Here is a 25,300-nt window from a genome sequence, read left to right as displayed (position 1 = left end):
CAAAATTTACCATGTCTTTAGAAATATCTTCCAAAGTATATTGCTCACACTTTTCTACGTTGTCTTCATTTCCTTAAAAAGCTATAGGTACTTAATAAAAACATGTTAAAACAACAAACAAATTATGCTAAAAGTTGAAATAGGACATATTAGCTTATGAGTCAGCGAGAGGAGAAGCAATAATAAAGAGATGTATGAGGAAAGCCGGTACAAAGAATTGAAAACCTCAGAGTCTAGCTATTACACTTATAGAAAGGATGAGTGAGCTGTTGGAACACTCAAATACTTGCAAGTCATAAAAATAGAGTGGCCCTGAGTGCTGGCCAAGAATCCAAGTAGATTTCATTATCCCTTCAGACTTCCATGCTTCTAGATCGAAATTTTATACTTTTTATTCTCCTTAAAGGTCTAATACCTCACTTCCTTAAGCCTTTCAGGTTTTTTTTAAACTGAATTTTATTTTATTAATTATACTTTATTCACTTTGTATCCCCCCATAAGTCCCTCCCTCCTCCCCTCCTGGTCCCACCCTCCCCTCCCCTTTCTGCATGCATGTCCCTCCCCAAGTTCACTTATAGGGGAGGTCCTCCTCTCCTTCTTTCTGATCTTAGTCTATCAGTTCTCATCAGAAGTGGCTGCATTGTCAGGGTTCTAGGTTATATCAATGAATAGTCCTTGGTATCAGGTTTTTTTTTTAATTATTATTTTAAGAAGAAAACACAAAGAACAAAGAAACCTTGTATTCTCTTCCCTTTTAAATTTTTTCTTCCCTACCTGAGAGGTTCAATAGAGGCAGCACTGTGTAAAAATGGATGTGATAAGGAGAGCAACAGAACCAGAAAATTCGAACACAGGGGTCTTCCCAGAGACTCATACTCCAACCAAGTACCATGCATGGAGATAACCTAGAACCCCTGCACAGATATAGCTCATGGCAGTTTAGTGTCCAAGTGGGTTCCATAGTAATGGGAAGAGGGACTGCCTCTGATATAATCTGATTGGCCTGCTCTTTGATCACCTCCCCCTGAGGGGGGAGCAGCCTTACCAGGCCACAGAAGAAGACAATGCACCCACTCCTGATGAGATCTGATAGACTAAGATCAGAAGGAAGGAGAGGAGACCTCCTCTATCAGTGGACTCGGGGAGGGGCATGGGCAAAAAAGGGGGAGGGAGGGTAGGACCGGGAGGGGAGGAGGGAGGGGCTTATGGGGGGGATACAAAGTGAATAAACTGTAATTTATAAAAAAAAATTAAAAGAAAAAGAATGGATGTGAAAGAACGTGGGTGAAGGTGGCCTCGAAGCCAATTTGTCCACTCTGGGGCGTTAGCGCTCATCCTATAAGGAAAGGAAACTTTGAACATCACACATAGAAACAGCTGGCATTTGTGTGGTAGATGCTACCTATCTTCTAATTATTTGGATAAATTGACGCTTCTCCCCTGTTTAGACGGGTATTCACCCCTTCTTAGTACTCAGAGACAACCACCCATTGTCATTCTTGTTAGGATACTGACTTGTTATGTCAACTATCTTTTCTTCAGATGTAAAATCCCTTGAATTTACATTGTCCTCCAGATGCACTCTCATTTATTGTGTCTTTTAAAGAGCAAAATCCCTTAGAAGTAATAGTTTTATAATTCTTCAGTTCTTCTCTTGCTTTCTTAAACTTATTTCAGACATGCTTTAATTCATATCTGACGTACTGCAAGTCTGCTTCCTCCCCCTCCCAGCCCCCGCCTCCTGTTTTATTTGAGACAGGGTTTTTCTGTGTAGTCTTGGCTGTCCTGGAATTCCTTTGCAGACTGGGCTGGCCTCAAACTCCCAATGATCAGCCTGTTTCTGCCTCTGCTTCCCCATATCATAGGGCCATTTCTTTGTATTTAAGCCTCAGTAACATTTAACTCAAATGAGCCATGATTCCTTTGTGGGGATACAGCAGCACATTGGTTATTCTACTATAGTGGTTGCTATTCCATGAATTTTCTTCTTGCTTCCATGTATATGTTTGTTCTAATCTTGAAAATCCTTGAGTTTCCTGTCTATCATCATGTACTCTATTATGATTATGCCATCTCTTAGATATTATAGATAGTAAAACATATACTTTATCTCTGAACTCCCAGCCCATGGTATAGATCTCCATTTTCAGGATATCTTTGTCAAAAGCCAGTCAAGAGTATAGCTGAATCCTCACTCATTGTTTAGCTGATTCCTGACAAACCCCTTCTATTGTTTCCATCATTTCAATCAATAATAACAATGTTCAGATTAAAAAAATCTTACATTAAGGACTAATTCTTTATCTGACCCAACTGAAAATGTGCCCAGCTTTACTTAAAAACACACCTGACATCAGTCACCACATTCATTTCCATACTACTCTATTGGTTTTATCCAAAATAGGGCCCAGCTGGTTATTAGAGTGGTGGCCTCCTGGTTTGGTTGCTTTGCTTCCAACCTAAACTTTATTATGACTATCTTGTTGTAGTAAAACAGGAGGGGTACCTCATCTAATGTGTCATATTGTACCTCTCCTCCATCTTGCCAGGAGAGAAAAATCAAAGTCTACTTAGGACATGACCCTCTGCTCCTCTCTACATTTCCCAATGGTGTCCTGCCTCATATTTAAGAATTGGCTGTTTTGCTCTTCATCAAAAGCTTACTTCATCTCGTGCCCTTGACCCCTCCAGTTCCCTCAGTCCTTCCTCCCACTCTTTTAGGAGATTCCCAGGACTCCACCTATTGTTTGGCTGTGGATCTCTGCATCTGTTTCCATCAGCTGCCGGATGAAGCCTCCCAGAACACAGTGATGCTAACATTTGTCCACATGCAGAGCAGAGGATCACTGATAGTGGCAAGGGTTGGCAAAGTTTTTACGGTGGGTTGGTGACCCCTCCCTCCACTGGAACTCCCACCTGGCTACTGGAGGTGGGTGGCGACTTCAGGCTCCATATCCCCTACTGCTAGAAACCTCACCTAGGGTCACCTCCATAGAGTTCAGAGAGTCTCCCCTCTCCCAGAGAAGCTCCCCCCATTTTCATTCTCCCAGTATTCTGTCTCTCCAGCACACTCTCCCCATACCTGATCTCTACCCTGTTTCCCCCCCCCACCCCCTCTCCTACCCAGTTCCCTAACTTCATCTACTTAAAATGTCTATTTTATTTCCCCCTCTGAGTAAGATTCAAACAACCTCCCTTGAACTGTCTTTGTGGTCAAAGACATCATAAGAATATCTACAGAGTAAACTAACCTGGGCCCATTAGTACTCACAGAGACAGAACCACCAACCAAAAACCATGCATGGGCTGGACCTAGGTACCCTACACATGTGCAGCAGGTGTGTAGCTTGTTCTTCATGTGGGTCCCCTAACAGTTGGAGTGGGTGTTATTTCTGTTGCCTGCCGTTGGATCCCTTTCCCATAGCTGGGTTCCGTTGTCTGTCCTCAGTGGGAGAGGGTGCGTAGTCCTGTGCATCAGGGTGGGTTGGTACCCATAGAGTCCTTTTCTTCTCTGGGAAGAAGAGGAAGGGAGAGTAGGGGGAGGGGAATGTGAGAGTGGGACTAGATGGAGAGAGAGTGGGGCCTGTGATCAGAATATAAATTGATTAAATAAATCAATTAATTTTAAAAAGCTTTGCACATGGTTTGGACTTTATTATATCTATTTTTTCTCTACCTAGACTCTTTTTCCTACAACTATACACACTTATCATTCTTCAGGTCACTACTGTAATGCCAATCAAAGAGGAAGACAGTGCCTATGTTTCACAAAATAACATATGGCTTCCTACTAGGGCCTAATTTGATTACTAGTTCCTATTTTTCCTTGAAATACCTTTTATTATCTGTCATCTTACTTATTTTGTTGTCTACTTTACTATCTAGCTCAGAACCATATTTTTTTTTAAAAAAAGTGTTCTCTGCTTTTTTTGTTGTTGTTGTTGAGAGCATAGAATGGTGCTAACAAATAGGATATACTGAATTAATGTATTCAAGAGCATTCAGAAATGAATAAAAGTCCCATCCATCGAGGAAATATTGGACTAGGCCTTTATAGGTCATTAATAATTATACGTAATTTGTGTACACACACACACACACACACACACCCACACATATTCTTCAAGGTAATTGGATTAGGTAGAAACCAGAATAGATAGTATCTAGTCTTGGAATTGTCATTAACCAACTCTGGTTATAAATGTGTATATTTTTGTCTTCCTGTTCTCATTTGTCAAGTGATGTTATTTGACTAGACCAGCAATTCTTAATCTGGGATCCACTGGTAGCATACCAGCTGAAGGGCTTCAGAGGCTGTTTGTAGTTATTTATTGTATGCAAATGTTTGACATCACGTGGAAATGTATTTATATGACGAAAAAGTTCTGTGAAACAGTGTCCTTGAGGAAGATTTTTTAGTAATCAGGGCTGGTGCAGGAGATCAAACCCACGCTCTGGGTTCACACTTTCCTACTGGGCTATGCCCACCCCCATTGAGGTTTCTTTTAATTCTAACTTCATATTTGTCAAAAATTTAAGTTCAGTGACTGGAGATGCTCCAGTGATGCCGTGCACAGTTAGAAGGAGGTCTTATTTCTGCCACATTCTGAGCAAGTCACTCTTCCTTCCTGTCAGTTTGGATCTTACTACTTGTAAACTGTTAGCACTGAACAAGATGATTCAAAACAGCACTTTTCATTTCTACATCCCAGTCAGCTGAGCCAGGTTGAAACAATGCTAAGCAGAAAGCAACAACAACAACAACAACAACAAAAGCAGTGAGCTAGAGAGTTCCAGGTGGCCCCTGGTGGCTCTTGAGGAGCTGTTTTTGTCCCAAGAATCCATCACCGTAAGTAGTAAAAGAAGGGTATGGGGGCTTTGTGTAGAAGGCTCACGGATGGAGCAAACTTCAAATATGGAAGATGCCCTTAGGGTGACTGAGGATGTAGATGTTCATGGTTTCCTCAGAAGGCAGCTGGACTCTAAGGCCTCAGATGTTCGGCTCATAGATCTTTAAATAAATTATTAGAAATATCTCTGTAGCATTAGAGAGGGTTTGGACGGGTTAAATGAAAGCACACAGTATAATGCTTACTTGTCAGTCTCCATCTCTTATTAGAATCTAGACAACATTTTGCTTTCGAGGAAATAAATTTGCCACACCATATATAATTCTGATTTGTTCCGCTCTTCTCTCAGCTCTTTCTCCCATCTCCCTTGCCTTGGTAAGGCCTGCTATCTAGCTCTTTGTAAGTGTGCGATGTTTGTCTTGGGAAAAAAAAATCCATAATTAGATTCTAAAATCACACATCCACTAAAAGAGATCATTCCTTAAGCCTTCTCTCTCCAGACACAATATGGGCCATAGAACAACAGTGGGGAAGGCTGAGCTCAGCACCAGCCTGTGTGTCAAACACTTAAAGCAAAACAGGATACAATCCCTCACTCTCAGCATCACCACAGTGGCTGGACACCTTTCACCTAGGGATTTCCATTGGCTCCTCTGGCAGGTGTTTTGTCTCTCTCCCTGAAAGGGATGACATGGAGAGTGTCTTTGGCTAGTGGACAAGTTGTCTTCATTACTCTCATCATGCAATAAGGCTGAATGGAGCAATTTTTCCTGAGCCTGGACCGAACTGCGCTGTGCTTGGAGGGCCTATTAGGCTGCAGGTCACAGCAGCTGGAGCCCAGGCGCCTGGAGTTGGTCACGGGTCTGTGCTGTCCGATCCAGGATGCACAATAGAGTCATTGACTATTTATTTTCTTCTTCGTACAGCAAGGCTTAATTACAGGAACCTTCTAGCCATCCCCGGGATCTTTAAACCACAAACGGACTCTCCATGCCACTAACTCTTCTCTTCTTAACTTAATCCCAAGTCCCCTAGAAACAGCTAAGCACAGCGTGTGGTGCCTATGCGTGTGTGCCTGCGATGTGCTGTGATGTGGTATAGAAAGCCTAGAACGGTAAACAAAGTAGTAGAGACTGATGATTTGGGTAGGACTGAGTCAGATACTAGCCCAGGGTGTGTATCAATACAGAGACAGGGTCAGGAAAGATTTTACTCTTCTGGAGTAGCAATGGCTGCAGGTAAAACAAACAAACAGACAATAAATAAATAAACAAACAAAGCACAGCAAAGGGACAAATGCTGTTCTGCAGTCAACTGGTCTGCTCTAGGGAGAACCCGAGGAGATTTTGTTTCCAGACCTTTCCGTATTACACTGCAGCTCCGCAGGGACTCCAGCCCACGCAGGCTCCACTGTGCCCAGGAATTCCACCTGGCCTGCTTCCTAGTACAATCCCTTTGAAACTTGTCTCCTGGGGTGGTATGCGGAACCCTTTCGAGCTTGGCCTCTCTTAAACCTCCTCGAGAATAGTAGCTCATCAATGCACTCCAGGGGAAACAGCTAAGTCTCCACTCTAGTTAATATTGCAGGGCTGAGGATAAAGTAGCAAAGGTATTGAATAGATGTTGACTTTTGTGACCCAAAGGAGAGCAAATCCGGGATTGTTTGCAGAAGCTAATCGCTCCCCGAGAGAAGTAGAGGGAGGCTGGTGTGCTCTCTGCTTCCTTCCCCTACTTGACTCCTGGAAACAAGCCTTGGGAAGACCCTAGGACTCCTTAAAAACGTCTCTCACCCCTTAAAAACGTCTCTCAGCATCTCATATGTAAATACTTGAATATGCTTATTTCCCCTAACCTGGCCAATAGGACCCCAGGTTCTGTGCCTACCAGGTCTCAAATCCCCTCAGAGTTCAGGGACCTTAGTGTGGAGAGTAGCATCAGATATTAAGGGGCTAGGCCTGTGCGGAGAAGGCTCGCCGGCTTCTTGATGCTGGAAGTCTTTTTCTGTGTTCCAAGACCAGGAAAAACCGAAATCCATCCACCCTGAGAACAGCAGAGAAGTAAAAGGAGCAGAGATCAAGATGATCCTCACAAACCTCAAAGGGAAATGCAATAGTTGAACCAAAAGGGTCAGTTTGGAGACAACCAGCTGCTCCTCAGATACTAGCAACAGAGAAGTCTCTGGCTGTTGCCATGGTTTCGGAGCAGCATAAAAGCAGCCACCCAGAAGCAGACAAGCTAAGACTCCTTACACCCGACTTGGCTTCTCCGAGCCAGGCAATTTCCTTGGCCCGTTCGCCTTACCCACTATCATTCTGAACATCTCGGTCCTAGTTCCCCTATGCCTGGATGTGGATGTGCTGGCAGGGGTCGAAATCAGGGCCGGAGGTTCGGGAAGCACTAGATGGTCAGCACTGGGAATTCTCTCACTCGTGAGAGTTCTTGAAATGAAAGAGTGCACTCTGCTCGCGGGTGGGCCTCGGCGCCGGGGAGCTAGTCCCAGCATCAGGAAAGCAGCGCGGCTCCTTTAAAGCAAAGAGGCGAGGAACCCCCGCCAGGAGGCGTGTCTGTCTCCAGCGCCACTGTTGCGGCTCCGCGGGTCGCGGTCTCCTCCGCCGCCGTCACTCGCGCTCGCGCCGGCGGCTGCGTAGCTGAGGCTGGGAGCCGAGGACTTCCCGCTGGATCTCCTCCCGCCGCCACAGGGAGAGGACTACTCCAGTCCCTCTCCGTCCTCTCCACCCCAGCTCCAGGTAGGCACTCGCCGGCGATCCTTCCCGGAGCTCATTCTTAGGGTGTTTGCTCTAGGTCCGGAGGAGCGGTGGACCAGCGAGGAGCGCTGGTCATGGAAGGGAAAGGAGGATGCGGACAGCAACGCGGCGGAACCCGTGCGCTCCAGGCACCTGCTGGATGCGGTCGCTTGGAGGGCTTTGTCCCATGTGCTGCAGCCAGTCCCCGGCAAGGATGCAAGTGGCTCATTTGGCTGCTGCGCTGGTGTTCTCCACATAAAATATTTTAATAAGTGAATCTGTCAAGAAGTGGCCTCAGCTACCGGGACCCACGCGCAAGGCGAAGAGACGCAAGAAGCTGTATATCTTTGTGTCATAACAACTCCTCATTCCTCCTACGCCCACCTATTTCACTATCTCCCTGATCCATAGCTCTGGGTTGAGAAAGTTGAGATTATTTTAACTGAGGACAGTATTAAAAGCTTCTGAAAAAAAAAAGATTAAAAAAAAAAAAAAACTCTCAGGGCATCCCACAGGGTAAAGGACAGACTGCACCACCGAAGCGGATCATAAAGGTTCAGAACTTTTAACCAACCGCGCTCCCTCGCATTTTCATCTTCAGGGGTATAGGAAGGTGTGTGTGTGTGTGTGTGTGTGTGTGTGTGTGTGTGTGTAGCAGCAGAGAGATGGACACACACAGAGAGACAGAGAGACGCAGAGAGAGTCAGAGACAGAATCAAATAGGACTGGAGCTTTTAAGATAATGATTTTGGATTTAGGGGTTGGAGAATTTTAGAAACTACTCTCGTGGTAAGGAAGCAAACAGATTACCTTCTATCATCTTTTATCACCATTTCTTCATCTTCATATTGTAAGTATTATGTCATCAAAATCATCAAATAGTTTTTTTTTTAATTTTCACAAGATATGATTGATCATTCGAACAAGTCTGCAGTTAAATTTCTGGAAGAAATGCAATTGTATCTTAATTTGGACTTGTTTTAGTTCCTTGCTTTGTAACTTTGCAGAATACATTTCTGCAATAATCAAGTCAGCTTGTCAACTTCCAGTTTCCTTAGAAACTTAGGAGTTAAAGAATTAAAATGTCATACCAAGAAAGGTATGACAGTAATGACTAAAGGCTAAAACACTTACTTTTTTTTTTTATTTTAAATTTGAATCCACTGAAGACTGTACATGCTGGATTTCTTAAAAAGGATCTCAACAGACATAAATCTCTTTGCTTCGATTTCTTAAGCAAGATACGTTCTCATCATCTCAATAGTAATTAAAATTATAAATACCATCAGCCACCAGCACAGCAGAATGTTAACGGAGCAACTGATAATGTGTTTAGAATCCTAAGGAATGACATAGTGTTCATGGGATGAACCGAGCATGCAACAGTGTGGTTCTGGCTGATCTCTGTCTTGGACTTTATTCTGTTGCCCCTTTGATGTCATAAGCGAGCAGGCTGTTTATTTTAGCTAAGCTTCCACACAGTAGGCCACTTACTTGGACTAATGCCTTAGGTGTTACTATAAGATGAGGATTCTAAAATGTCCCACAACGGTAGGAAAACAGTGAGAGATCAGGTGGAAGCCTCTTACTTGTGTGAGAATATTTAAATGCTCTCCACATATGGCATTTAAAGGACCTTTGGGCTGGCTTTAAAATTCAGATTGTTCTAGAATATACATTTGCTGTTTCTAGTGAAAGGTATAGGAATTGTCTTTTAAATGTTCTCCTATAAGGATTATTACACGTCTGTTCATGCCCCAGCAGGTGGCAGCTAACTAGAATAAGATTCATTTTCACCAGGAGACTGGGAAACCAAAATTGCTTCTCAAGTAATAGTGCCCAAGACTAAGAGGTCATTAGTGTCAGGTAATACCAAAATGCAGTGAAAGATGAAGCTAATGTCTTTTGTCATTCCCGGCGTCGTCGTTGTTGTAGAAACAAGCTTTGCATGACTGTGATATACATTTTCTTCCTTCATTATTCACCGTAAGCTTGGTAGTTCTTACTATTAGCCGTCTTTGATATTTTTAAGGCTGTCTTCTAGGCATAGCTTCTCTCTGTGTGAGCATAGATGTGTGTGCTTGCAGCTTTTCATCTCTGCTTTGACCTTGGAACCCTCAGAGCTTTAGCTCCTAGCAATAAAGCTTGCCATGTGGTGGAAATAACTGCAAAGGAAATGAGTCAATAGGACAATGCACACATTTCCCACTGTTTTTACATGTAACTGTTCACTTAAGGCCTAAATAAAATGGTTTTTTTTCTATTAAGAAATGACAAATTATTAACTGACACAATTTTAAGATAATTAAATACGATCAGTTAAATGCTGATTAATAACTATTAATCCCCAGAACTATGGTTATAGTGTCAGTATTGAGGAGATACTTTCAATAACTTCAAAACATCCATGTAATAAATAAGATATTAGCAGATCATTTGTGTGTATGTGTGTGTGTGTGTGTGTATGTTTGAAAGGTAAATTTAGTGAGTTGTTGCTGTTGATCTGAAGAGTGAAGCTTAATAGAAAAGATGACATTAGTCTCTTTTCCCTCCTAACAAATGGAAATCTGGAGGTGGGTGATTAAAAGTGATAACTAATTGTACATTTCAGAAAAGTCTTAAGCCACTGAATATTGACAGCATGTTTCAGCATCCAGAGTTTTTTCATGCTATTTTTTTTTTGTACAAAGAAATGAGTCCTTTAGTTACCATAAGGGGATATCACAGTGAGTGTTAGTGCCTTTTGTGGAAGTATGCACTGGAAAAAGATTGCTGTTGCTATGTCTCAGATGCGTTAAGCAACTCATTCCTCACATTGAATGACACACTACACAATTCACAAAATTGATCTCTTGGCTGTGTGTTCTGCAGTGGTTCAAAGCATTTAACTCTGTAATAGAAATAGGCACAGTGTCACTTCAAATGGTGTTATTATCCATTCTTCTTACTATTTTCAATAACTGAGAATAAAGACATGTCCGAGGCGCTGTCCGAGGTCCTGAAAAACGTTTGTCTCAGTTATGGCAGAAGTTCTGCTGAGCAGGTGGAGTTGCTATCTGTTACGTTAAAGCTTTTTAACTTAGTTGATAGATGTAAATAAACCCAATTTAAGATATGTGCAAAGTTGATTGGTTTTTTTTTTCTTTTTTGGAGACCACTTAATGGTTAAGAAATGTTATGTTAGACCTTTTTACAGTTTATTCTGTGTGAGTTTCATGAACCCAAAGCTTTTCTTTCGGTTTCCCACTAGATATCTAACAATGATGAAACATAAGTAACTGGGAATGCCAGTTGTAAGTAGGCAGACAACAAATGGTATGACAAATACTGTTACGTTAAAAGAATGCGTAAAGAAGAAATTGCGGTACAGTCTGTTTACTCTGTTTCCATGAAATGCCAGCTACACTGCAAAATTGCAGAAATTTGATTAGTCACAATAGAACATGCTATTTTTAGGTAGTAGGTATCAATTATGTTGGGAAATGAAAACAACCAAGACTATGTATTTTCCCCTGGCTGTGGTTATTAATCTCTACTGGAATGAAGAAGAATAAATGAGACAGCAAATACAAGACAGGACATGCTAGGCTTTCACATATTTTATAAGTGATGTTTCAAACATGGACTGAAGGAGTCGCTAGATACCCTTAGTTTCAGCACTAGGCAGTTCTTTTAAAGTGTTCAAATAGTGGAATTGTTTGACAGGATTGCCTGCTAGATTGCAGAACTAGCTTTTCATGATACTTATTTTTGACACTGCAGTTATTCCTCCATCTTAAAAAAAAAAAACAATGTCTCCTAGTGAATTTGAAAACACAGATTTTTTCAATCAGCATTTTGTAGTGTTAAGAAAATATAGATAGTAAAAAACTCACTTTGATGGGATTAATACCTTGTGGTTTCTTCTTGCTATTTAGAAAAAAATATAATGATAGTAATATAAGAACTTAAATAGTTCTCATGCCATTCCTTTAAAATTAGGTAGTCTTCAACATGATGTAACTTGTGCCCTATTTGATGTTAATGGACAAAGATTAAGAGTAAAACAGAAGTTCAACAGTTTGTCCTTTTCACTTCTTGATAAGGTAAAGATGTCAGCAATGGTGCAGTCATTGCTTTTCTCATTATCTTTTCCCATTGTTGTGAATGGTAGTAGTGGATTTGGGGATAACTGCAATCCTTGGGCAGTATTTTGCTATTTCAACAAAAATGTTTTCACATGAAAAGAAATGTGTATTTCTATATTTTTCACTGGAGTCAATTTCTACTTCTGAAAGTCAATAGAGGAGACGAGTTTATAAATTCCCATCAGAAAATAACCAATGACAAGATTTTTGTTTGGGCAAAGCAAATATGATTTGGCATTCTATTTTTTAAAGACAAAATAACTAAAAAAGAAAACATGTGCACAAAACCTCTGGGACCTGCTACTGCAGCTTAAGCACCATTGGCTTTGTATAAGATTGTGTCAGATGAGACAGATGGGTGGGGAAATGATTCCCTTTCAAAAATCCATCTGAAGAAATTTCTCTTAACTAATCAAGAAATGTGCCACTCAAGCTTTTAAAGACCACACTCAGCTCTCCAATTGCGTTCCACTGCGTATTTGTTTCTTTTCACTCTAAGTTTAAAAAGTATAAGACGCCCTTAGTCTAACAACAAGTTAGACTGACAGCGCAGCCCTGCTTCAGAGCGCTTTCTTTTTTAAAATACAAACCCTAGACAAAGTGACTTTGAAGTCTGTTTGCACACATCAGGCACTCTCTACAGGGTCTTACTGAAAATCAAAGCATTTTTTTTTCCTTCGCATCATGTAAATAAACCCTCCTTTTTTTCCCCCCTGCTTAAGGCGGGCTATCAGAACGGTTGCATAATATATATTGGGAAGCTCTGTGGCAGGAAGCAGCTTTCTCAGTTTTTCTCACTTTATCTTGGCCTAACGTCAGAAGCTGTGCGGCAGAGTAAGGACCTGGTGAAACCCCTGCGAGCAAAGCGCCCATTGTATCGAGACTGTGGCCGGCTTTCGGCAACTAGTCCTTCCAGGGCTGGACTTCCTATTGATTTTCTTCTTGTACTCTCCCAGGCTCTCGCGGCTGGACACGGTGCCTGCTGGATTCTTCCCGGATGCTCCCGGACTAACATGGATGTCCCACCATCCCTTGCAGTGGAAGCTTGCTCCTTGGCGCAGTAAGAGAGGAACATGCCGCGACTGCTAATGGCTTTGGGAAGCGGAGACTCCTTCCTCTCTCTGTGACCATGCCGTGATTGTGTCTGCGGTCACTACTCCACGCATCCTCCTCCTCGTCCAAGCCCGGAGCCTAACGCTAGATCGGGGAAGTGGGTGCCGCGTGCGCAGGCACGGAAACATCATGAAGATTATTTCCCCGGTTCTAAGTAATCTAGTCTTCGGTCGCTCCATTAAAGTCCTGCTCTGCTTCCTGTGGATCGGATACTCGCAAGGAACCACGCATGTGTTAAGATTCGGTAAGATTCTCCGCATCTCAGCATCGTCTGGTGTAGGCTTCTCCGAGGCGCCGGATGTAAACAGGCAGTCGCTCTGCCTCGCGTGGGCTTGCCGCTTCCAGACCTGCTTCCTCCCGGGTTTTAAAGACCGCCCCTTGCTTTCATTTACCCTCTCGATTTATCTTCCTTTTATTTTGGGCGCCGGAAGGGTGAAGGAGGTGCTAGTGCGGGGTACTACCAGCGGATGCCTCGCCTCGCCATAGCCCGCCACGGGGACAGCGGTGAGGCGAGCACGGCCAGCCTAGGCTGCTCTGCTCTGGCTGGGAACCTTTCAGCTGTCTGGCTGGCGAGGTCTGAGCCAAAGTGAGTGCTAGGGCCGGCGAAGCTGCAGCTGGTGCTGCCGCTGAGTTAATGTCTGGTAACTCTTCCGTGAGTTGCGTCTGTCCGCTTCTGCCCGGACCTTATCTAGGTCCTCACTTGCAAAACCAAAGGCGCTAGCCCTTTTTCTTTCTTTTATAAGAGAAGCTTAATAGTTTGTTTAATCTTTTTTTTTCTTTCCTCCGATTGTCTTTCTGATGTGCAGAGCTTTAAGAAATATTGCTGTATAATTTCAGACTTTAATAATGGAGAGATGTGGCTCGCTGCAGAGAAATAGCGCAATCATGACAGGCTTCTTGCTTGTTTTGCTTTTTTAACTTGCCGAGTTCTTTCACATTCCCTCCCCTCCCCAACTCCCTCCCCCCTCGCCCCGCACAGAGTCCGGACCTGATAAATAAGGAACCTAGTAACTGGTGGCAGAAGGAGGAGGGGAGTTGAGTGTGTGGGTCTAAGTGCATCTTTGTTTCACTCTGACATGGATAAAAGACCCTAGATAGTCACATTTCAGAAGGATTTATAGCTTTCCCAAGAATGCAGGCTTCTTTCTCTCTTGAAGTAAAATCTAAACGTGGGCTTCCAGTACATTCCCTGGTCAGGAGGTTTGCTCGAAGGAAATGAAGTAGAGGAAATGCTCAGCTGCTCAGGATGACCAACATGTTTTTAGTAAGAACAGAACTCATCAGGGGGACTTCCCTAAAGAAAGGCTTTGCAAAAAAGGGGAGAGTCAACAGAGAAAAAGCTTCCACTGTCAGTTCTAAGGGTGTTTAAGCCAGAGAGAGTGGGAAACATAAAACACAGAGTATGTGTTTTGGAAACAAAAGTAGACACTTTAAATTATTCTGTCTGATTTATAGCAGAGGTTGACTGCCCCTTCTGTAACACTAGCAGCATCTTAGTTGTTTTTTTTTTTTTTTTCTCAAGTGAGCTTTCTCCACTGATAACGTTAACTGTCCTCCTCAAGCTTTGTGGAAATAAAGTATGAATGCTTTTACATATATTTGAAAAGGTAGCCCCTCCCTATATATCAGCTACAGCCAAGAAGACTGGTAACAACAAGAGATGATATAGTATAGCTAGATTCTGGCTGGAGTATTTTCCTGCTTTTCTCAGTCTTTAAATGGTACTTAAGCATGTTGCTCTTAGCAACAAGCATCCACAGGAATGCTTGATTTTTTTTTTTTTTTTTTTGAGACAGGATTAAAGAAGTCCCTGTATTTCTGGGAACTGTGTGTGAAGGCATGCATGGTATGTGTGTCATAGCAATTTGGCCACTAACATGGGAAGTGCTATACCATGGAATATGCCTCCCCCATTATTTTGAGTAATTCAGAGTACTTAGGTGATCTTGTGTACCTTCACATGTGTGTTTGTGAATGAATATACATTGGGAGGAATGTACATGATTGTGGGGGTGGATAATTGGTGCCTGAAAACTGCCACTAACACTCTCAAGATTTAATTATTGCCACTCTGGTCTTGAAGCACAGTATTTGCTGAATCATTAGATTGTTACATTTGCTGATCATTTCATATCTTCATATTAAAAATCTTGGCATCTGTGACAGTGTAGCAGCTTTCCAAAAGAGCGTGTGCGCTCTCTCTCTCTCTCTCTCTCTCTCTCTCTCTCTCACACACACACACACACACACATTTTCCTATACAAGCTCTAAGAATGTCCTTAAGAACCAGGGCACTAGGCAAAGGTCTCCATACCAGCCCCTTGATTCCCAAGATCAACATCCTACTTTGTAGATGATTTTTTAAATACATTAGCATCAAATGTCTTCCACTTGGAGATACATTTTCTCTAAATCTGACCTGACTTGTCAAGGAGGATTGTATACAGTTGTGATCATTGGAACATTTCCCTGTTGAGCCTATTTTGATGCAGTGGTGGGAGTTTTACTTTCTGCTGGGGTAAAAATGTACCAAGAGGATTGGATGGTTAGTTAAATGCCTATAACTACCTTTCGGAAATGTTTAATTTAAACCTTTGCTCTGAAGTTCAGCGCTCCCTGTTTTCTAGCCCTGGGAGGAAAGGGTTGGAGTTGGTTTTTGGGCAGCTGTCCTTGGCCAGTGGTGGACATCTGGGTGTGGGTGGAAGCCAAAGCCTTGCCTCAGGTCTCTCCTGGGAACCAGCCTAGAGTGACTCTGGACAGTTTATCTGCGAGAAAGGCTTGGGACTGCCAGGCTTCTGATGCTTCTGCTTGGCGCCATGGCAACCCTGAAGCTGGCGTGAGGCCAGGTTAGCTTGTCTTCCCCTCAACTGATGGTGAGAATTCACCCTCATAAGCTCTGTGGTGTTCTTTCTGTTCCAAGCAGATAGACCCTTCCACTTCCTCTTCCTATCACCTCAGGGTGTCCTTTCCCTGTCTATCAACTTCTGTCTTCCCTGTGGCCTTTTCTCTCCCTGCCCCCCAACCATAGACAGCTCTCTGGAAGGTCTGATGAGGCTCAGGAGGGTCGGGGGGTACGCTCTTACAATGTCAGCCATAGCCACCATGACTTTTTACAGTATTCAAGAAAACTTTGCAGCTGCACCCAGGAGCATCCCTTTACTACCTCCAGGCCAGACTTTGGGCAGGTTGTGCACTCTGGGTAGCTGCTAGGGAAATCGCTGGGATGCTGACCCTTGGTGGCTATCCCAAAGCTGAAGGGCCATGTGGGTGTAGTGAGGAGAAAGGCTATTGGCCGGTGGGCGGAGATTTTGAGTCTCTTGTCTTGGGTCTCCAAGGTTTCATCCCCTCACATCTTGAGAAACAATTTGGCTTCTTGAGAGGGTGCAGGTGGGCATGTTTTTCAGGGGTATGCCGTGCTACAGAAATTCACCCCCCTTCTTTACCCAGGTCAAGTTAGACATCTGCAGCCTGCTGTGTTGGGCACAGAGCCCACCACTGCTCGCCCGCGCGCCTCCCCCCCAGGCTTTTCCCCAGACCTGGCACCTGAGGACACACTCCAGTGCTCAGCCATATGGAAATGAGGCACCTTTGTCTTATACAGCTAGCTGTATCTGAGAGAGTGCCAAGGAGATGCCCACGTGGGTGAGGCCTTCGGAGTGAGGCCCTGAGCCACAGCTCTCCCTAAGACATTTCTTCAGCAGGCCCTCTTCTGGCTGCCTCTGCTTCTCTGTGCCCAGTCTTTGGAATGTGCAAACTACAAACAGGTTTCATTTCTACCCTGGTTGGTCTCCCACACTCACCCTTGAGGCTTTGGTTTGTTTGAGCATCCTCTTCATTGTCACCACATCCCAACCCACTACTCTCTGATCTTGAGGTCCAATTATTATTCAAAGTCTTGACCTGCATTGTGATTTAGGACACAGACAGCACAGACATCAACCAAAACTTTGACACTGAGCAGTTTCTCCAAGACAGACTATTCCAGTGTGCTGGGCAAATTATCTGTCATTTCTTACAATGTGACAGTTTGACCTAACCTTTTTTTTTTCTTTTCTTTTCCTTAAGCCAGTCTTTGGCAGAGTGTTTTGTTCAAAAGTTTCCAAGTTTTAAGTCTTTCTTCCCAGATATGCTGGGATTTTTCTTACGCTTCAGCACATAGCTGGTGCACACGCCCTTGGCGAAGTCAGCAAGCCTGCTCAGTCAGAAGCAGCCCACTACAGAAAACCCACACCTTGGAAGGGAGGGAACCAACCAGTTCTTAGGAAAACCTCATATGCTCCCAGACACAATGCTTTGTGGCAGATGCACTATATCATTGAGGAACTGAGTTCAGTGACTGAGAGCTGGGAAGCTGCCACTTTCCACAAGTTCTTTGAAAGAGATTTTTCTTCCTTTGGGAGGTAAAGTGGGAGGGAAGGAGGAGTGGCCTCATGTCTAGGAGCTTGAAAACTGACTCTTGAGAGAGGAGATGGGAGTGATAGCAGCAGTATCTCTGCAAAAAGATAAAACTTGCTCATCTGAGCTTGGGATGGCAGGAGAGGGAAATCTTTGCAAGAATCGCCAACAGCAGAGATGACTTTTATAAAGATCCGTTTTTCTGATAAGTTCTAACTTAGTTTTAAAACCTCAAAGAATAACTTGATGTGATCCATCAAGGGAGGCACAATCATTTCAGAAAATGACTTTGAAGAATGATCTTTCCATCCTCTGGAAATAGCTCTCCACCCAGTCACATGGAACTCAACGTGTTTTCTGGCTTTGTAAGGTTGTCTTTCAGAACTGAGCAAGGACTTATATGTCAATTGATATTTCTTCAGAGAAGTTTCACTTTTTGGTCCAATTTAAGCGATCTGTAAAAGTGTGTTCATTCCACGGATTCTCAAATGACACTCTTTCAACATTTATTCTGCAAGGAAAGTTGATGTCTATTGCTTCCACACAAAGGGAAAAATACTATTGATAGGTGGTTCTCAAATGCTGCGGCCATTTAATCCAGTTCTTCATGTTGCAGTGACACCCCCGAACCACAAAATTATTTCTATTGCTACTTCATCTACTTCATAATTGTAATTTTGATGCTATTATAAATTATAATGTAAATATTTCTGGAGATAGAGGATTGCAAAAGGGGTCGCAACCAATAGGCTGAGAAACACTGCTATAGATAAATTAGTATCCAGCATTTATTATCAGCCTTTTAAATCTATTTCCCAGCTTATACAGTGTTGTGTGTGATAAGATGACATAATCTTTTATGGTATTTAGTTATACCTTCTTATAAAGAAAACCCTTTTCTCAGTTGTGGTATAGATCTAATGTTTAAATGGATAAATGAATTCCTGTATTTGGGATTTCATTTTGCTATGGTAGCCTCAATTTTCTATATTTCTTGAAAATTTTAATACCCATTTTTACACACTGAGTCAAATATAGTCTACTGTCTTCCAGATATTGTAGACTTACATCATTATCCGCTGGGTGCACAGTACTTGAGGTGTACAGATCTTTTTGCTATCTTGGTACCACGTGTTGGGAAGTAATTGTTGCACGTTTTTGGTTTGGGTGATGGAAGCTTTATTTTCTAAGGGCTTTCATTCTGTAGTCCACTCATCAAAGTATCAGAAGTGCTCCGAATAAATCTTAAATTCTAACTCATAGCATGAAAGGGAAGGTCAAAAGCCCCCTGAAAGGAAGGAAGAAAGTGCACATCATCATTATTGACAACTCTAGATTAAACACCGGAGAGGTAGACTTACATCTGATAACGTCATATGGCTTTCTGTTTTTCTTTGCAGCTTCTGCTGACAATTGTGTAAGGTAATTAAATTGGCTGATTGAAGTCACAGTGGTCATGGGGCGATAAAGACCATTTGGATTTAATGGAATTTAAAACAACAGAGCACTGAACACAACTCTTACCGAACAAGAATTTTAATGGCCCATTCAGGGTGCTGACTAAATAGAAAGCCCTTAACAAGTTTAATTGAAAGGGCAAGGCAGATTAGTACTATATAGTCTTTATGGTTGAAGATTGGGGAATTAAAATTATCCCTTTAAAAGACTCATTAATGTATTATCAAGATTTAATGTAGGTTAAATAAGTCTTCCTTAGACCTTCATGTTGTACTGTGAACCTAGGTTTAGGACCAAGTTTCAATAAAGAAATATTTTTAAGAGTTGACTTACTAAATGGAATTACAGGTCTGTCTCATCTCAAAAGCAAAGAGCATTTCAAATTTTTTGAGTATATAACGTATGTAAAAGTCTCCAGTATAAATTATTCTTTTGCTGTAACTGTGAAATAAAACAGGCAAGCAGGCTTGATTTCTCTTTGTAAGTTTCCTTTTTTTTTTTTTTTTTTTTCCTTTCTGAAACAAACTTGTTTGTGGTAGGGAAGCTAGAGGTGGGAAAGTAGAAGCTGTTTTTTTTTTTTTCTTCAGTTTCATGACACTAACACACATTGCTCTCTTTTGTGTTGTCTTTGAAATACTGTTTTATGGAAGCGTTTTCAACCCATCTAACACTTTAATCACTGAAGTTTAGTGACTTCACATTCTTTCTTCCACCCCAGTCCCAAAGGAGCAATGTCTCAATTTGCATTGGGAACTCTCAGGTGGTTGACAGTTCCACCACAAAAATCAAGATTCAGTCTCTTGTCCTTTTTATGGGCTTCTTCATCCCCCTGTCTCATGTTACCTGGAAGTACCTAGGTCAGGTTGCTCATTCCTTTGACATTTCTAGAGAAATGTGGAAACCTCAATTTTTCATGTGTATGTATCCAAAATTTTAATTATACATAGTTTTGGAAATTGTTTTGAAAATCTGAACTGGACAAACCCAAACCATTAGTAGGTAGAATAAGTTTCCAGTGTCACCTGCTTTCATTCCCCAGCCTGACACCTGTTGTTCAGGCTCTCTAAGACTCATCTGGTAGTCTCATTAATATATAAGTAGAAAAGCTTTTTTGCCTTTTGACTCACATCTATAACACCAAACAGTTAGCTGATATGATAAAAATCAATCTTGGTAATGTGAGGAAGTGCTTCAGGAAGCCCTGTAAAGCCTCCCTGGGAGATCTTATTTATTTATTTATTTTTGTTTTAGTTTTGTATCAAAGCTTTGAACATTCTGTTCAATAATACTGGTGTTCAAATATGATTTTGTTCTTGGGTTCTTTTTTTCTCGATTGATTTAAACCATTTATTTTCCAATTGTAACTGAGCAGTCTCTCTTATATTTTGTGGAATTCCAGGTTACTAGCCAGCAGGGCCATGTGTGAAAATCTGAAAAACTGTTTGAGAAAGTTTGGTCTTTTGGACGTTTTTCTGTGGGTGTATGTGATTTGATCAGCCGTTTCTGACTAAGCATTTGCTGTCTCCCATGGCCTTGTGTTAAGACAAGTATATTCTGAAAGAGAAGGAACATTGTCTCAAGACTGTGGGGCTAGGATGAGTTAATTTGATTAATGCTCAGTGTGTGACAGAGATGCTCAGATACACAGGATGATGGGTAACTAGGGGAGTGCTGAGTGACTAGCCCTGATAAGAATTGGAGGTTGAGAAAGGACAGAGGTTAAATGGCTCAATTTCTGGATTCACTACCATATACCTCAGTGTTCCCAAATGTATCTTTTTAATTTTTTTAGTCGAAATTTTTGAACATATGTGATTATTTTAAACACAATGTCAAGGATGTTTCATTGACATGTTCCACCAATTATACATATTTAAAAAATAAAGCTTTAATGCTTTCCATGTCTTTTAAAATCAGTCAGTTGATTTTCCATCATTGAATTAAGCAAGCATTTGGAAGGTATTGCCCCTAGTTTTTATTTCTAACTCTAGCTCATCTTTCTTCTATGCTCTGGGGATGTTGCTTGTTTTCAATTTTAATATAAACGAAGCAGATATTAAAGAAAGCTTCCACGTTTAAAGTTTCAGCATGCTCATAAATATTCGGCCTCTGAGATGTTGGCTTTTTTCATGTTTCTTTTTACTTACTAAAGTACCTGCATCAGTATGAAGAATGTAACAGCTCTCACATGTTCAAGGCCTTCCTCCCCATGAAAAATGGGAACCCTCAAGATAAATAAAAACTGTAGGACCCTAAATTGCCTGAGACAAATGGACACCAGAGATCATGTCTATTGTTCTAAGTTTAGAGATGAACCCACAGAGACAGTTAAGCAGCCTGATCATGGTCTGTCAGATTTTTGGCCAAGCTAGTTATGCTGTCTTCTGAGTTATGCCATTTCTCTGTGTGATCTCTGTATCCCTCTGTTTTGCATCAGTGTGGGGGAAAATGATAAATTAGCTCCCTAGACGCTTGTGCACTTTGTTCCCCGCCTTCTCTTTCACAAAGCATTCTCATAGTTATTAACTTTTGTATCTATGTTGATACCTAACTTTGCCTTCCTTTTTCCAGTGCTTAAAGCTTTTGTCATACCTATTCGTTCAACAAACAGTGTCAGGAAATTAAGAAATAGGATTTGAAGCCTGATTTGTTACTGTATAATTAAAGAGAAAAAGTATGTACACATTAAATACCATCAACATGACAAATATGTCAGAAACTCCTAAGGAGCAATTTATTCTGCTCTTGAATTTTTATAGTAGGTGAGACTTTTGTTAGAGCCTAACAAACATATATAGGGAAAAGAATGGGAAAAATACCATGAGACAAAGAATTTACGTATGCATTAAAAGGTGAGCTTCATGAGAGTTAATGGATGTAGTCTATGGTAACATAAGCGCGACTGATTGTGTTCAGGTTTAGTGTCTGGATTACAGGGTTTGAACACCCGTGTAGATCCTGAAATGCCACTGAGACCAAGGTAACAAACAGCCAAGTGATTCCTTCCTTCCTTCCTTCCTTCCTTCCTTCCTTCCTTCCTTCCTTTCTTTCTTTCTTTCTTTCTTTCTTTCGTCTGTGAGAGATGAAGGAACTCTTTTGAGTATACTGCTGAAATGAGTGCAAGGACCAATTTTTTGTTTGTTATCCCTGAAATCTTTAAGAAACTAGGTATATTTCAGTGGCTGAGAGCTTACCTCGTCTATGCAAAGAATTTAAACTTTAATACTGAAAAAGAAAGTTCTTGAACTGAGATTGCAGATTGCATTAGTCATGATCTGTGGAGAAACAGGAGTCACTCAGGGAGGGCGATCTGCTTTCCCTATTATTCAAATGTGAAACTCATCAAGAGACATCTTCAGAGTCACTTCCAGACTGTTTGGCCAACTGTCTGAGCACTCCATAGTCCAATCAAATTGGCACATAAAATAATTAATCATGAAGATACTTTCTGAGCAAAGATACTTCCTGAGCTGTTTTTTAGTGGATGGCCAGATCATGGGCTTAGGCCAGGAAATGTGTCAGTTAACCTGAAGGAAAGTGCATCAAGGATGTAGTAAATTGTCTGCAGGGAATTCTCAATATTTTATGCCTTGGTTTAAGATAGCTCTAGTACTTGGAACATTCAACTTATATCTGTGTATGTAAGTAATAATTATTTATACCATTACGTGTATAAATTGTGTTAATTCACAAAATAATTTTAGTTGAGAATTTAAAATAAGATTTAAAATATTTCAGCAAAAATCAATTATTAGTATGTTATAATTATTCAGGGACTGAAGAATCTGGATTTTGAGTTTAGTAGTCTTAAGTTCTACTCTTATGGTAGTCATAAATTAAGAAGGATAATTAAATCTCCTTTCTGAAGAGTGTTTATGACTTTCCATCTGTTAAGCTTCAAGAGTGTTGGAATTAATAGGAAAATTCATAGAGCTTCACATTTTTGTCTGTAAAGGTTTTATTTTAATTGAAATTATATTGGTGAATTAGTATGTATATGTGGAATAAAGTATTCTTTGTTAGCACTCATGAACTTTTTGCTCAATTTCTTAAAAGTGTGGCTAAAGGTAAAATAATTTTCTAAATTACTGTTGGTAATTTCTTAGAATACACCACAATCTGTTATAAACAACCAGAAAATGCTTTCCTGGGTAACAGAACACATTTCTTTCTGGTTGATTAGTTTCATGGAAGAGAAGTCCATAGTTTCTGTTTATTTTTCAATATCAGCACTTTAAACTGTTCTTCTGAAATATCCAGAAGAAAGGTGGGAAGCAAAACAAAATAATAATCAAAGAAATCATGCTGAGTCAGGTAGTTTAAGGCATCCTAATTCTTCATAAGAACATATATACACAAAAACCATTTCTGAAAGGCTGTTTTTGATTTTACCCTTGCTTTATTTTTCACCTAGGTATGTGACAAAGTAGTTTCACTTAGTGCTCCAGAGTCTGCCAGTGACTGTGTCTCAGCCATTTATTATGATTCAAGAAAATGTCAAACATTCTAATGTGTTACAGTTGTTTGAGATAGACATGAGAACCTGTTTTATGGTTATGGTGAGTGCTTCAACAAGGAGTGATCCTAGGTCATATTTCAGGGCTCCTCTTTAAGGAGAACAGACTGACCGGTAGAACTTGCCTCATCATTGCTTCCTAAAACTACTCTGAGATATTATTAGTTATCTTTTAAAAGATCTAATCCATTGTGGAAGAATTAGCATAGAGGTTGGTAGGGGGAAATGAGTGAGGGGGAGCCCAAGTCCTGTCAACAAATGGTATCACGTCAAGAATCAGTAGACCATTTGCAAAGTAAAATGAACTACTTGCGATATTATATATAGAAAATTATGTTTATTTAAAGCATTTATAACATCATATTAATTAGAAAAAATATTTCTAGCTTTTGAGAACCAGGATCACACTAGGTAGATCAGGCTGGCCTCTGACTCCTGGAGATTCACCAGCCTCTGCCACCCAAGTGATGGGATTAAAGGCATGTGCTTCCATGATACATTAGCCCTTGATATTTTAAATGATTAATTTACAGAAATGTCATAGGCAGTCTTGAGGTTTTTTTTGTTGTTTTTAACGTAAAAATGGAACTAAAATAAATTCTAGTATTGTACAAATATACTCAATTTGAAGCTCAAGTCCAGAAATAAAAAAAAAATTTCATTGATCTTTGGATCTTTTAGATTTTTTTTGTCTTCCCCTAATTCCACATATCAATTACATTTTAAGATGTGAGCTAAGTTTTGTTTTCTTCAAAAGATAGATTTTGTTAAAAAAAATTGGGTATTCTTCCACATAAATTCAAACATTGATAGACAATTTTGTTAGCTGAATTTTTCTCAAATTTTTTTCACATCAGAAGTGAAGAGGTTTTAAATAATTTAAATTTCTGATTCCCGAAGAAGAAGATTCTGTGGTTGAATATGACTTAATTTTTCATGAACTTGTGACATTTTTCTATTTTTTCTATAGTCTCTTTCATACAGTATTTCATAGTTTGCAGTGTTAAGATTCTTTACACTGTTGGTTGAATTTATTTCTCAGTATTTCATGAGAGTTCTATAGTTTTAATGGTATAGACAGGCTTTTCCTTTCTTTTTTCCTTGCCTTTCCTAAACAACTATGCTTAACAAGAGAAAATAAAACATACTCCTCTAGGTAAGTTGAGAATAATTTAGGAATTAGATAATTCTGGATTTTATAAATTTTAAATCACTTTCCTTGTAATTTTAATGGACAGCTTGAATTGACAGTTGATAGTTATATCTAAATTATGCAAAATAATGAGTAAACTTGGTAGATAACAGCTGGGAATTGGATATTATATCATTCATAGAAGACAGTGATGGGCTTTCAGCAAGCCTCTGAGAGAATGACTCATTTTTTTAATCCTGAGCACATGGAATATTCATACATACATACATCTCTATAGTCCAAAGGGATCTTAAACAGGTGTTGTTTTATAAATATTGTCTAAGATGATGTATGGTTGTGGGACCTCTTTCTTTTCAAAAGAAGCCTGTAATAATCACCTGCTAACTTTTACTTTAGAAAACTTTGTTTTAATGTAGTCTAACAATATTTATTTATATTTGAAGATGCTTACTCTTTAAAATTTGAAAATTATACTGTTATATAATATACCGTTATCTATGATTTCTTGTTTAAGTTTGTTCAAGCAATCAATATTCCAATAGAGTATTTATTGTTTTAAGTTTTCAATTATTCATTTAAAAACATTTGGCTAATTACGCAATGCCAAACACTATGGTGGGGCAGCCCTATCCTGTTTGTAGTCTTAACTTTTGCATTCCTTGCAATCCTTGTCCCTTGATCTCGCCTTGACTAAAGCCTTATGCTTCGAACATCTCTACTTCTTGGAGTTTCCACTGAGCGTTTAGTCTAACCCCCGTAGCTTTATCCATTGTCTCATAGAAGGTGTGTATTTTGGAAACTGATCCTGCTACTTATTTCCTGGCCTCTCAGGGCTTTCCATTGCAGTCTGAATGGAAGTCTTCCTGATCCCTTAACTCTTACACTCTATGTACTTTTCAAAGTCAGCGTCAGCTAGATAATGATAAGGTCTCCGCTCTCAGCTC

The 25,300-nt window shown here is 40.7% G+C and overlaps 1 protein-coding gene across 6 annotated transcripts in view; it reads left to right on the top strand.

Annotated features, from left to right (window-relative positions):
* Positions 1 to 7,213: 7,213 nt before the first annotated feature.
* The window catches only part of Grik2 (glutamate ionotropic receptor kainate type subunit 2), a 657,687-nt gene continuing 639,600 nt past the window's right edge, over positions 7,214 to 25,300 (top strand). For 2 of the 6 annotated variants that reach the window (XM_060373547.1, XM_060373548.1), the window contains exons 1-2: positions 7,215 to 7,597; positions 12,678 to 13,078. In XM_060373547.1, the coding sequence (XP_060229530.1) occupies positions 12,964 to 13,078 (115 nt within the window). In that variant the 5' untranslated portion in view covers positions 7,215 to 7,597; positions 12,678 to 12,963. Of the gene's footprint in view, positions 7,598 to 8,302; positions 8,445 to 12,677; positions 13,079 to 25,300 lie in introns of those variants that run through there. The other 4 variants (XM_060373544.1, XM_060373546.1, XM_060373542.1 and 1 more) reach the window with 4 other exon arrangements.

This window comes from Meriones unguiculatus, chromosome 20 (assembly GCF_030254825.1).
Source record: "Meriones unguiculatus strain TT.TT164.6M chromosome 20, Bangor_MerUng_6.1, whole genome shotgun sequence".
Taxonomy (NCBI): domain Eukaryota; kingdom Metazoa; phylum Chordata; class Mammalia; order Rodentia; family Muridae; genus Meriones; species Meriones unguiculatus.
The sequence above is the reverse complement of the archived record's forward strand: the minus strand, read 5'-3'. Positions and strand labels throughout refer to the sequence as shown.